At 52.2% G+C, this 13,711-nt stretch overlaps 1 protein-coding gene across 5 annotated transcripts in view; it reads right to left on the bottom strand.

Annotated features, from left to right (window-relative positions):
• Positions 1 to 13,711, bottom strand: part of TPST2 (tyrosylprotein sulfotransferase 2) — a 47,960-nt gene that overhangs the window by 3,220 nt on the left and 31,029 nt on the right. For 3 of the 5 annotated variants that reach the window (XM_081801934.1, XM_081801932.1, XM_081801935.1), the window contains 4 exons: positions 12,827 to 12,898; positions 7,367 to 8,272; positions 4,500 to 4,716; positions 1,056 to 1,106 (listed from right to left, as the gene is read on the bottom strand). In XM_081801934.1, coding sequence (XP_081658060.1) covers positions 1,056 to 1,106; positions 4,500 to 4,716; positions 7,367 to 8,208 — 1,110 coding nt within the window. In that variant the 5' untranslated portion in view covers positions 8,209 to 8,272; positions 12,827 to 12,898. Of the gene's footprint in view, positions 1 to 1,055; positions 1,107 to 4,499; positions 4,717 to 7,366; positions 8,273 to 12,826; positions 12,899 to 13,711 lie in introns of those variants that run through there. The other 2 variants (XM_006738094.3, XM_081801933.1) reach the window with 1 other exon arrangement.

Raw genomic sequence — 13,711 nt, 5'->3', positions numbered from 1 at the left:
TGCAGAAACTGGACATGATCTTAGGGCAACAATAGCTCATAATGCATTCCAGAGAATACTATGGCACCATCCCAAATGGCAACAGTGAAACCCAAAAGATGGGAAAACACGAAGAACGCAAACCCAAGCAGCTCATTCGATGGAAATGCAAGGAGTGCCAAGTGCCTATTCAGGTGGGCAAAAAAGGATACTCTGCAAAAATGAAAGGCATTCTGGGTGGTGACTAATTCCCCTCACCCCCACTTCTGTGTGTGGCTCTTGTTACATCATCTTTTCAGTTAAAACAGGCAATAAATTAATGCTGACTAATCCTGGCAATATTTTTTTCACAGCGGCAAGAGGATGGGCTGGGTCTCCGACTCCCAGAAAGGGAGCGTGGAGCCCTCCCCAAGGAACTAAGATGGGTGCACAAGCCATGGACCCCAGACAATTAGCATTCATGAATTTGATTATTAAACTGGAGATTGGCACCCCTTCTCTCCCAAACTAATACACAAACTAAAACACCTCATTTAAAGGGGGGCTATCATGTCAGTGAAGGGGGCAGTTCTTCTTGACATGACGCACGGACCGCACCCCACAGACATACCCAGGATGTGTGGGAGGCACAGCCAGGGAGATGGGTGCGGGGATGCAGGGGCATTTGTATGTCTACACTCGCGGGGATACCCACACCCATGTGACCCTTATGGTTCTCGTTTTTTGGTTGCCTGATGAAAATTCCAGGCTGGGTTGTGTTTGGGGACTGCCACTTTATATAAAACTGAATTTAAGGCTAGAGACAGGGAGTTTGACAGAAAGCCCCCACTGATCCCTCCAACTGCTCTCAAGCCAGGAGACAAGGCGATGGAAGGGGCACGGGCAGAAGGGCTGCTCTTTGGCCCCAGCTGGATCAGACACTTGGAGGGCCCCTGGCCTGACCTACCCTCCCCCAACCCAATTTTCTGACGAGGAAATGATCAGCCAGATTAGAGAAGCGAAGTGTTTAAGGGCATCTGCAAGCTAGTGGGACAGTCCAATAAACAGATTTCAGAATTCCCCTTGGAGTTTCTAACCTGAAAATATCCTTTCAGATTGGCTGGTGTTTTATAGTCTCCTTTCAAGACCTAGGAAAGAGAAACAAAGCATCTCTATTATGGAAATGATCAAAAAGTAAAATTCATCCTGTTACCTCTACTTTCCCATCCACCCATTTACCACCGACCTATTCATCCATCAACCCACCCACCCATCTACCTACTCTCCCATCCACCCATCCAACCATCCATCCACCCACCCATCCACCTACCCATCCATCCACTCTCCCAACTTTCTACTCTCCCAACCATCCACCCATCTATCCATCCATCTACCCATTCATCACCTAGCCATCATTTAAGGCTAGAGACAGGGAGTTTGACAGAAAGCCCCCACTGATCCCATCCAACATTTATTGAGCTCCTCTTATTTCAGGCATTATTCTAAGCTCTAGAGGTACAATATTGACCAGACAATTAAAATTCCTTTTCTCCTGGACCCTCCATTCTAGAGGGGGAGCCAGAGGATCCCCAAGTAATAAACACAGACAAGAATATATCAAACCATGGGAAGTACCATAAGGAAAATAAAACAAAGGGATGTGATCAGGAGTGACTAAAGGGCTTCTTCTGAGGTGGTCCCAAAGAACCTCTCAGAACAGGTGACCTTTGACCCGAGCCCTCAGTGACAAGGAAAATCAGCCAAGCCGAGCTCTGAAGGAAAAGCATGCCAGGCAGAGGACACAGCTGAGGCAAAGAAAATCCCAGGCTTGGGCGCCTGGGTGGCTCAGTTGGTTAAGCGACTGCCTTCGGCTCAGGTCATGATCCTGGAGTGCCTGGATCGAGTCCCGCATCGGGCTCCCTGCTCGGCGGGGAGTCTGCTTCTCCCTCTGACCCTCCCCCCTCTCATGTACTCGCTCTCTCTCATTCTCTCTCTCTCTCAAATAAATAAATAAAATCTTTAAAAAAAAAAAAGAAAATCCCAGGCTTTTCCACTATCTGTTCATATATAAGCCACCATATAGACCAGCACGGTCTGACTGAACGTAATGTGAACCAACTATGTAATTTTAAGTTGTCTAGTAGTCATATTTTAAAAAAAAAAGGACCCCAAAAAAGTGAATCAAGTGAAATAATTCCAGTTCTATCTTTCATCTAACCTGAGATATCTAAAATATTCATACTTCAACGTATAATTAACATAAAAATGATTCACGAGAAAGTTGACATGCTGCCTTGCTACCAGGACTTCAAAATCCTGCGCGTAGTTTACACAACGTAGTTTACCCAACGCCTCTCAATTTGGACCAGATTCCACTAGTCACATCCTGTGGCCACAGGAGATTGGTGGCGGGCAGCTGTAACGGACAGCGCAGGTGCAGACAAGTTCATTAGCACGGGTACCTCTCTCGGCCTGAGCGTCCCGCAGCGTGGGATCTGCAGAGACGCACGCACGGACGCACGCACACATGCGCAGAAGCCCGCACGCACGCACGCATGCGCGGTTTTCAATGAGGGACCGTATCTTCGCGGTAATAGCAAAACTACCATAGAGACGAAACAAGGGTCCGGCAGCCCCTGGGAAGAAACCAGGGACATCTTCCCTTTGAAACAAATGAAAGATAGAGGCTCAGAAAGTTGATCTTGTGCATCAAAATGTTTAAATTTGTATACAATACACAAGGTCAGGCCTTACTCTGGGAGCTTCTGATTGGCATCCTGGGACAAAGCCAGGGGCCTCCGCCTTTTATTTATTTACTAATTATTATTATTATTATTATTATTCTTTTTTGAGAGAGAGCGAGTGTGTGAGAGCAAGCAGGAGGGGCAGAGGGAGAGGGAGAGAGAGAACCTTTAAGCAGACTCCCCGCGGAGCGCAGAGCCCAACCTGGGGCTCCATCTTAAGACCCTGAGATCATGACCTGAGCCGAAATCAAGAGTTGGTCCCTAAACCCACTGAGGCACCCAGATACCCTGGGCCTCCGCCTTTTAAAGAGACTTCAGAGCAGTTGCCGCTGGGCCCTTGGCTAAGAACACAGGGTTAAGGAGAGCCCATTGTCACTGCGGTCCTCACCCTGGCACCTGGGGGATGGAGTTCAAGATCACTTCCAACTGCTGTTTATTCTTTTTAATCCAGTTAATTGATTTTTTTTATTACATGAAGATATATGCAATATATATAAATATTATATGAAATACAGCATATGTGCAGAGTTAAGTGTATGAAACACATTAAGTACAGTCTAAAGAATACTCTTAAAAAATAAACATAATAAAGACTTAAAACAATTGAATAATAAAAAATAGACCACATCCAGGTTGCGAATATTCACACTATCAACATGGCCTGCGCATTTCCAGTGGATCTCTGAGTATTTCCACAAATAGATGTTTGCAAAATCCACAGATTTGCAAAATCCACAGTCAAGGGAGAGAGGAAACGCTGAGACCCGCTTTCATCACAAGGGCTGAGCCCCCAAAGCTCAGGGTTAAGAGAGCCTGCCCGTGTGGGAGAGGCGTTGAAGCCTTGTTAGCACCAAACGGGAGTCTTTCTCCTTGAGTCACTGAAGAATTAAAGGGGAAGTGACAGAAGTTCTAACTTTCTTCCTTGGCTCTTCAACATAGGAACTGTTTACTTTCTGAGATGCCTGGGTGGCTCAGTCGGTTAAGCATCTGCCTTCAGCTCAGGTCAGGATCTCAAGGTCTTGGGATCAATCCTCGTGTCAGATCCCTTGTTCATGCTGTCTCTCTTTCTCTCTCTCTCCCAAGTAAATAAATAAAATCTTAAAAAAAAAAAAGAACTGTTTACTTTCTAAAATCAGCATGTGTTTGGAAATGCTGGGCATAGCTGGAATTAAGACTCGGGTCTTAATGGTGTGAGCGCTAGCAGGGCCCGTTGTCCTCAGGCCTGGGCCCCATGCTCAAATACTTTCACTAACTCAGTGCCTCTAAGGAAGTCACAACACCACACCCAAAGGAGACCAGAAGCTGTGACAGCAACATGTAAATAAGACCATGAACTTGCTGACTGTTCCTTTATGCAGGATTAGCTGACTTTTAACGCTTCAAAAACATCTCATCGAAGTCATTTTCCTTGACCGTCTCAACTAAGGAGAGCTTAAAAAGTACGTTAAACTGCCCTGAGCTCACATCTATCTGAGAAATCAACATTAAAATTTATGGGGGCAATAAAAGGACCAACAGTTTATTCATACTCAGGCTCAACAAAGACTTGACAAGCTTTAGAGATAGACAGCTAGGGACACAGTGGGAAAAGGGTGAACAGAAACAGAGAAACCGGTTGAAATCAGTACACAAACGGACCCACTGTTAGATGCTCTAGTGTGAGAGACAGCATACCAGTTGGTTTTGAGCTTCCTTGCGGCCCAAGTGAAAATGGAAATACAAGCGATCATAGGATTCGCCATGTCCCATCCCCGGGGCAGGCCGAGAGCGCATCTCCGCGCGTGCGCACGCACTCACCCGGTGCGTGTTGTTGATGACGATGGGGTCAGGATTGCCATAGTTGGGCGGGTTTGCATAGGGATCATAGCCGAGCCGAGCCAGCATCGGGGCGATCTGGGCCATGTCCCTCACCACATCCCCGGGGATGTGGCCGGTCCACTTGGAGAGCGCTTCCAGGTTCACAGGCTTGATGACCTGGTCTGTGGATCGCTCGATCCTGGGGAGAAAGAACAGGCTGCGCAGGGCACAGGGAGACCCGGATGGCACCTGGGGCAGCTGAACACACTGGGGGTACCGGGCCCTGGGGCAGCTGTGCCCCCTCGACTATGAGGCTGCGGGCAAGTCGCTTGGCCTCCTCATACCTCCTCTGTACATTGGGGATAAGAGCACGCGGTGAGAAACCAGAAGACAGTATTAGGCAGTGCGCACTGAAAATTCTGCTTCCTTGACGTCATGGCTTTTTAAAAATAATGTTTTATTTTTGTGACTAAGATGGATATTTTGTTCTTGAGAAAGAATTATAAAACACAAATGCTAAGGCTAAGAGTGGCCACCACTCCCAGCAGCAGCTCCCTACAGGGACCTCGTCTTAGCATCTGGGGGGGGGGTCCACCCTCTCAATCCATTTTCTGTGTTTTATACAGTAGAGTGGCTAAGGGCAGACCCAGGAGCCAGGGTCCAAACGCCAGCTGGACCCACACTGGCTGTGTGGCCTCGGAAAGTTACTTCACCTCTCTGAGCCTCCTCCATTAGTCCTCATCTACAAATGCAGACTTGTAGATAGAACCCACCTCACCAGGCTGTTCTGGAGAGTAAATGAGTTAATCTCAGAGAGGTATATGGCACATTGTGAGGTCTCAGGAGGTGTTCGCTTTCTCTCTCACTCACGCACACACGGAAAGCCTATACTTTCGTTTGCAGTTTTTAAAGCAAAAATCATACACTGTACGTTTTGGTTTATGGCTTTGTTCTGTACCCGATGCCACATTCTTTTCTCCAGCTATGCAGCATTCCTCCACAGCTTATTTTTCCCATGCCCCTAAAGATGGCCATTTCCACTGCTTTCACCCTGGGCTACGACAACGAACAACCATCCTGTCAGATGTGCTTCTCCACGCTCCCCTATGATGGGCTCACCCAGCCATCTGAATCACGAGGACCCTACCGATCACAGGTGAAAGGCCTTGTACGATGGAGGGCAGGGAACTCCCAGGATCCAGGGTCTATTTCTAGATGCTTCCATCCCAACTAAGAGATAAATTGGGAAGAAGAACGGAAACAAGAAAGATGTGGCAAAAAGAGGCCAGGATCGGGAGGGAAGAGAGAGGGAAGGATGAAGGGTGGGGATGGGTGGGAAGAGCAATGGGTTTGGAGTCTGCAGACCAGGATGGAAATCTCAACTTGGTTCACTGTGTCAAAGACCTCAAATATATGCATGGCCTTTCCACGCTCTGGATCTCCAGGACTGTGTAAGACAGAAAGGACACAGAGGCAGACATCCCAGGACATGGATGGGAGCAATGCTTGATAGGAGTAAAGCAAGCTGGAAATAACCCATGTGTCCACAAACAGGGGATGTTGAATAGAATGCTGTGCTCCACGGAGTGGAATATTACGCAGCCGTCCAAAATGATGTCACGGTGGCAGGCGGGGGGCCATGGGCGAGTGGTCCCAGACACAAAGTGAAAAAAGGTTACAAGGAGGCATGTTCGGGTTCAGGAGGGCTCTGGTTTTCTCCACAGCCCCTGACAAAGAACCAGTGCATCCTAGCTCAACATCTGCATGGTAGGATAGTAGGCTGTTTTTCCTTTCACTTCCTACAGTCGTCTGATTTTTTTTGGTCATGATAATTTACAAAACCCCAGCTCCAGCATCTCGGGGGTGCCTGGGCCTGATCAGAACGGAGACAGAGAGACGGCATATTCTGATCCTGCACTGCTCACACGCTCTGGGTCTCAGGAGAAGGACAGCTCCCCAAAGGAAGAATGCAGAGAGCGAGAGACAGGAGGGAAAGAGGAGGGGTCCCGGATGTAGAGAGCTTGAGAACACAGGCTCTGGACTCCCCAACAGACCTCGGTTCAAATCCTGGCACCACACTTTGCCAGCTGTGTGGCCTTAGGTAACTTCTCTCTGAGACTCAGTTTCTTCATCTGTAAAATGGGGATAGGAGCAGTTCTTATGTCCTCAGGCTGCTGTGGGGACTAAAGGAATAATGTGCGTTGGGGGTTTAACTGAGTGCTTACCACACCTCAGGCACTCACTCCATGGTAATGAGGGTGAGGATAATGTGTGTGCCAATAAAAGCCATGTCAATGCTAAGACGATAATAATAATAACAGGAATAATAGCACCTAACATGTATTTACCTATTTGATGCTCATAGGTAGCTAGAAGGTTTATAGACTACAGCCTCATGTTACAGATAAGGAAATGGGGGACAGAGAGGTTGAGACACTTGCTCAAAGTCACACAGCTAGGAAGTGGCAGGGCTGGGATGGGAACCCAGACAACCTGGTTCCAGATTGGTGTTCTTAAGTTAACCTTTACCCACAACAGCTTACTACAAAGCACATTCAAAGCCTGCTGCTTCTCTCGGAAAAGGGAAGGGCCGATGGCCCCACTTTTGTAGATAACGAAGCTGAGGCTAACAGAGGCACAGTGACTTGGTCAGTGCCACAGAACTACGAGGAAGGAGGCACAATTCAAGGCTCGCTCTTAACCACTGTCTTCCCAGATCTTTTCCATGCCCACAGAGAAGGCTGAGGCTCAGAGAGGCACAGTGACTTGCCCAAGGCCACACAGTTCAGAGAGACAGGGCTACTCTTCCCACCTACTGCCTCTGAGCCAGGCCAGGGGGCTGGGCGGAGGGCGAGGGCTCCACTCACTTGGACAGGGACACGCCACCGGGCTTGCCAATGAGGTCCTCGTGGTGCAGGACGGCGTCGCTCCAGGCGATGCCCAGAAAGTCCAGGATGAGCTTGAGGGAGCGCCGGGGGTGCAGCACTAGCTGCTCGTAGTACACGGGCAGGCACTTGTCCTTGCCCACCTCCATGCACTGAGCGTACATCACCTCGATGGCCTTGTTCCACTTGGTGAGGCAGTCACGGTAGCTGCTGAGGTCGAAGCCCGCGATGGTGACCTTGCGGGTGATCATGGAGTGCACGGACGCCCGGCCGTCCCGCACCATCAGCAGGAACTTGGAGTTGGGGAACAGGCGCGACAGGTACACGGAGGACTTGAGCGTGAAGGGGTCCTTGTTGCACAGCACGCGCGCCGGCTCACCGTGCTTGGCGATCACCTCCAGGATGAACGCCTGCATGGCGGCGTCCAGCACCTCGTCCGTCACGCCCGCCTCGTCCAGCCGCAGCTTCTCGCGGCCGGACTTGGACCAGGCCTGGCGCATGGCCAGCACGCGCGGGATGATGCGCGTCTCCTCGCCGCAGCGCACCTCGGGGTGGGCGTCCAGCATGGCGCGCATGAGCGTGGTGCCGCTGCGGGGCACGCCGCCCACGAAGATGAGCGGCATGGCCTTGCCGTAGCGGTACTCCACGTGGTCCGCGCCCACCATCACCAGGTCCTCCTGCTCCGGCCGCATGGCCCGCCGGACGCCGCGCGGGCCCCCCAGCACCGCGCGGCACTCCAGCACCTGCTGCCCCACCTGGACCGCCAGCACCAGGGCCAGCGCGCAGCCGGCCGCCAGCAGCGCCCTCCGCACCGACAGGCGCATGCTGGGCCTGGGGTGGCGGGCCTGCTTCAGCGACAGGTCACCGGGGGGCCAGCGGGGCTCGCATCTGGGGAGAGAGAGGGACGCCTGTGAGCCGCCGGCCCTAACCAAACACACCCCCATCGCAGGCTTCATCTGACAGGTGGAGAGTCATAATTACTCTGAAATCGACTCTCAAAATGTTTCCACATTTAACAATGCTCTGGAATGTCCGAATTCAGCAGCATACCCACTTGGCAAGGGCACGGTTTTTGCATGTTCTGTTCGTGGCTGTCTCTCCAGGGCCTAGCACAGCGCCTGGCACCTCGCATGTGCTCGGGAAGGATTTGGGGCATGTGCCTTGGTTGAAGGAGCAGGGTGAGGCCAGAAATGCTAGGACATGAGGGCCGTAGAAAGAGGAGGAAAGGGACACCTGGGTGGCTCAGTTGGTTAAGCATCTCCCTTTGGCTCAGGTCATGATCCCAGGGTCTTGGGATCGAGTCCGGAATCGGGATCCCTGCTCGGCGGGAAACCTGCTTCTCCCTCTCCCATTGCCTGCCACTCGCCCTGCTTGTGCTCTCTGTCAAGTAAGTAAATAAAATCTTAAAAAAAAGAAAGAAAGAAAGAAAGAGGAGGAAAGGGATGCCCAGCTGGGGAGCAGCAGAGCTGGTATCCAATAATTCCAGCCCAGGCCGGCCTACTCTGAAGGACCACACTGCTAGCCAGCAGATGGTGTGGAATATCCCATCCTGTTCTGGGCTTCTTCTGGAATCACTACCCATTCACTTGGTCTTCATTCGGTAAATGGGTATTAAGTATAAAAAGGTTGGGGCGCCTGGGTGGCTCAGTCATTAAGCGTCTGCCTTCGGCTCAGGTCATGATCCCAGGGTCCTGGGATCGAGCCCCGCATCGGGCTCCCTGCTTGGCGGGGAGCCTGCTTCTCCCTCTCCCACTCCCCCTGCTTGTGTTCCCTCTCTAGCTGTCTCTCTCTCTGTCAAATAAATAAAATAAAATCTTTTAAAAAAAAAAAAAAGGTGCTAGGCATCGCGCTCAGTGCTGGGGACAGGAAAGTGGGTAAGACAGCAGGGCCTTTGAACTCAAGAAGCTCGCATCCTAGTGGGGGAAGCGATAGTACACGAGCCATGGCCACAGGGTTTTAAAAACGGCTTACACAGTGAGAGGGATCAAGTAGGGGAAGGAGGAGGGAGGTCAGGGAGGGCTTCTCGGGGGAGGTGGCATTCAAGCTGAGTCCTGGATGAGAAGGAGCCAGCCATGTGAAGATGTGTGGGAGGAGTGCTCCAGGCAGAGGGAACAGCGAATGCAAAGAGCCCCAGATGGGAGAGAGTGTGGGGGTGTTCAAGAACCTCAGGAGGCAGAAGGGAGGGAGAGGAAAAAACTGGGGGGCACAGAAGCCACACAAGTTCTCAGGGGACAGGGGAGGGAGCTGGACTTACTCTCAGGGCAGCCCCCAGAGAGAGAGCCCACAGGGGTGAGAATGGAGGCAGGGAGGTCAGGAAGGAGGCTCCTGCTGGTGTCCTGGTCCTCGGGAGACTCAGGGATGCCGGGACAGTGAGGGTGACGTGGGGACAGGGGCAGAGGATGACTGAGGATATGAATTATGAGCCTGAGCCTACATTCCTCATGCCTCCCAGGGACGATGATCAGACTTCAGTGGCAATTCTTCAAGTTGGGGCTTGTTTCGGTTAGCAGGGCCCACCCAGCTCAGCCACCCCCTTTCTCTAGTCACCTCAAATGACAGGCCTGCCCTCCTCCCTAGTTTATCCTCAAGGCCCCTCCTTTGCCTTTCCCACGTCTTTGCAGAATCAAAGTGAGGTCTTGAGGTCTGTGGGCATTCAAGGAGGCAGGCAGGCCTGGGTTCAAATCCCAGCTCTTCCCCTTCCTGTGTGGCTGTGTGAGCTTGGGCACCACACTTCACCTCGCTGAGCCTCATCCATAAAATGGGTCCAAGAGGATCAACCTCAAAGGGCTGGCACGACCATTACATGACTCCCTTAAGAACTGAGGAACGCGCCTGGCACGTGGGGAGCATTTGAAAGGATATTATCAGTGGTCTCTGCCATGATCATTGGCTATTTCTTTATTCCCACAATCAGCAAGTACTTCCTGCGTGCCGGGAGTTGGGCTAGGGAGCCAAGAGACACAGCCTCTACCCCCCAAGTCTGCCCACTCTGTGGAGCCATACCTGGGAGGGGGTGACGGGCTCTACCTGAGTAGGTGAGGGGAGGCTTCCTGCAGGTGCTGGCCCTCGTGCCGAGTCTGACTAGCATATGGCTGATTTTCAAAGAGCCAGGTGGGGAAGAGAGAGGGAGGTGTTCCTGGCAAAGGGAACAGCCAGTGCGAAGGCACAGTCAGGGGAAGAACGCAGCACGGTGGGGGAGCTAAATGCAGCCAAGGTCTGTGGGAAGGGAGTGGGAGCCGATGTTTCTCGAAGGACATGAGGTTCAGCCAAAACCACCGAAGGACCCGGTTTGCAGCCGCACGGATCCACCTGCAAAGGTCTGGGCTGCCTGGAGCCCCTTGGGCCGTAGCAAGTAGGAAATCAACATCCAACGCACAATCTCAGCCCTGGGGTCCAAACTGCTGAGAGGCCCCAGCATTTCCTGACCAAGTGGCTTTGGGAGAGTCACTTCCCCCACGTAAACCACAGCTTCCTGGCTGCAAAGAGGGGTGGGGTGCATTGACCTCAAATGCTGCTGAGAGGGTTCTAGAAGTGACTGACACAGCACAGATTAATCTCAGCCTGGGGTCCCTGGCCTCTTGAGCATCGGGAAATGGCTGGGACCCTCTCCCCGGAAAACCGCGTCTGTCCTATGCTGCCAATCATGGTGGGGGTTCCCTGGTGCCCTGAATTCAGGGTCTGGGATGGGGAAATCTGATTCCAGAGCTACTCAGGGCTAAGGCAGGCTGGACAGGACATAAAGCTACTTGGAAATCTCTCCAAAGACCCATCAACTTATTCAAGTGCTCATTAAAATCCTCCTCTTAGACTCGAGACTAGAATTCTGTTTATTATTTCAGTGCCGGTGCTCCTGGAGGACAGTCAACCACACTTTAGTTTGAATTACCCTTTCCTCCTGACACTTGGCAGGGATGGAGAGAATGGAGCTTTGGGGGAACAGAAGGCAATGGGGGGGTGCAGAGACAGGAAGAAAAGGGGTACTTTGGGAAGGCTGTTTCCAGAAAGGATAGGTACAGTGTACATGCTTGTGTGTGTATGCGTGCGCGTTTGTGTGTGTATGCGTGTGTGTGTGTAACTCTCTAGCTTATGTTTGGGGTTGGAACTGGTTTGGATTCTAAATATCAGGGAGAAAGGCCTGGAAGAATGGATAGGCGGAATAAGGAAAATGTTATTGACACACCAAGTTTGCTTAATACTGACCATTCATTTGGCTACAACACTTAATTTTTTTTTTTTTTTTTTTTAAGTAGGCTCCACATGTGGAGCCCAAGGCAGGGCTTGAACTCCCGACCCAGAGATCAAGATCTGCGTTGAGATCAAGACTCAGATGCTGAACCAAATGAGCCACCCAGGCGCCCGTGGCTATAACACTTTAAAACAAGGCGCCCGATTTTTGTGTTTTCACATTTATGAAGCACTTGCACGGCGAAAGCTTTGAAAACATGTGTCATGTAATGGGACCGTCTCTACCAACCCTGGGGTAGGGAAGCCTCGCCCTCAACAGCTCAGAGAGAAGAAGCCACTGGCTCAGGGTCGCACGGCCGGAGTGGCAGGCCTGGATCTGGCCAGGCTGAGGCCGAGCTGTTCGCTGTCCTCAGATAGGATGAGGCCACAGGCCTGTCTCTGTCATCAGAAGAAAACAGCTCAAAGCAGACGGGTCAGCCTGAGCAGAAGACAGCAAAGAGCTGGGGGACACCTTGAGAAGAAAAAGGAGGGTGACCTGGCAGAGAGAGATAGCCGGGGACCCACAAAGCCAAAGGCAGCTTCCTGGCCATCCACAGCCAGGGACCCCAACTCCGGAGGGGCCAGAGCGCCCAGCCCGGGAACTCGGACAGGCCTTCTGCCTCCACTACCCCACTGGACCCTGTCAAGGGAGGTGTCCCAGTGTCCTGGCAATGAGGATGGTGGGTGAGAGCCTCCGACGTGGCATCTTACAGCCCCGGGTTCAAATCCTGCCTCTGCCACTTGCCAGCTGGTGATTTGGACAAGGTACTTCACCCCTCCAAAAAGTGGGGGGATCATAATAATAACCCTCTCTCAGGGAGCTCTTATGAGGTTCAGGGAAATTTTGGGTGAGGTGCTGAGCCAGCAGACCAAAACCCTAGCGCTGGGCAGACGGGACGCAGAGGGTTTGGATTCTGGCCGTGCCCTGAATCTGCTCCCAAGTCCCCTGCCCGCTGTGGGACTCGGCCTTCTCCTACCACCAGGATCATCTCTCTATGAAACGAAGAGCCGCAGAGGCCTGCCCCCTGCATCCCTGCCCCCTGCATCCCTGCATGCTGCTGCGACCCAGCTCTGTCTAGCATGGCGTTTCTACCGGAGAGGACACCACCAGCCAGAGGAGTGTGGCTGCCCAGTAACAGAGCCGGGAGAGTAGAGCGGCTCTTTCTAGGGCAGTCTCTGGAGGAGCCCGGACTCTGGGGGCCTTTTGGAGGCACTTACCTCCCCTGGGCACTCTCATTGCTGGGTTCCAGCCCTTGTGGCCCCTCGCCAAGACGGTCTGCCAGCTGACCCCTGCAGAGGCAAAGGAGAGGATGCATTAGGGGTGGGTGCTGTGGAGGGGCCGGGCCCCCTCAGAGGGGCAGAGGAGGGTGTCAGGCTCCCCAGTGGGCATCCGGCGATGATTTTGGAGGGAAGTATTCTGGGGGACGAGTTGGAGTGCAAGGGGAGACCATCTGAACCCAAGATGCCACGGCTGGGGTCTGAACTGGCCTGGTCCTACAGGGAATGAACTTGGCTCACTGCTCAGAATGTGAGCTAAGGCACTGCTGCCTTAGGGAGCCCCTGGGTCTCTGCCAGCCAGGGTTCTCCCTTTCTTTAGGCCAAGGACCTTGGACTTCAGGAAAAGTAAATATAAGGATAAGCAACAATCATCACCACTGGCTGCTGGGTATGGTTGAACAGGTACACTGTCCAACTCCAAAAGGGTAGGTACCACATACCTAGCCTAGGATAAATACGGGGCCCTCGGAGTGGTACACTGTCCTATGGCTGCCACCAAATACGACCAAATGCCTACTATATAAGTGCCTTGTTCATTTAGTCCCCCTTGGAGGAGAGTATGAGGATCCCAATTTTAAAGAAGAGAAAAAGACCCCAAGAGGAAGAGCAACTGACCCAGGGGACTTCCAGAACCAGGATCCCCATCCAGATCTGTGAGACTCAGGCACCCAGCTCTTTTTTCATTTTTTCCAAGATTTTAATTATTTATTTGAGAGAGAGAGAGAGAGAGCATGAGCAGGGAGAGGGGCAAAGGGAGAGGGAGAAGCAGGCTCCCCGATGAGCAGGGAGCCTGACGCAGGACTCGATCCCAACACCCCGGGATCA

This window comes from Leptonychotes weddellii, chromosome 13, assembly GCF_054177405.1.
Source record: "Leptonychotes weddellii isolate Sample4059 chromosome 13, ASM5417740v2, whole genome shotgun sequence".
Taxonomy (NCBI): domain Eukaryota; kingdom Metazoa; phylum Chordata; class Mammalia; order Carnivora; family Phocidae; genus Leptonychotes; species Leptonychotes weddellii.
The sequence above is the reverse complement of the archived record's forward strand: the minus strand, read 5'-3'. Positions and strand labels throughout refer to the sequence as shown.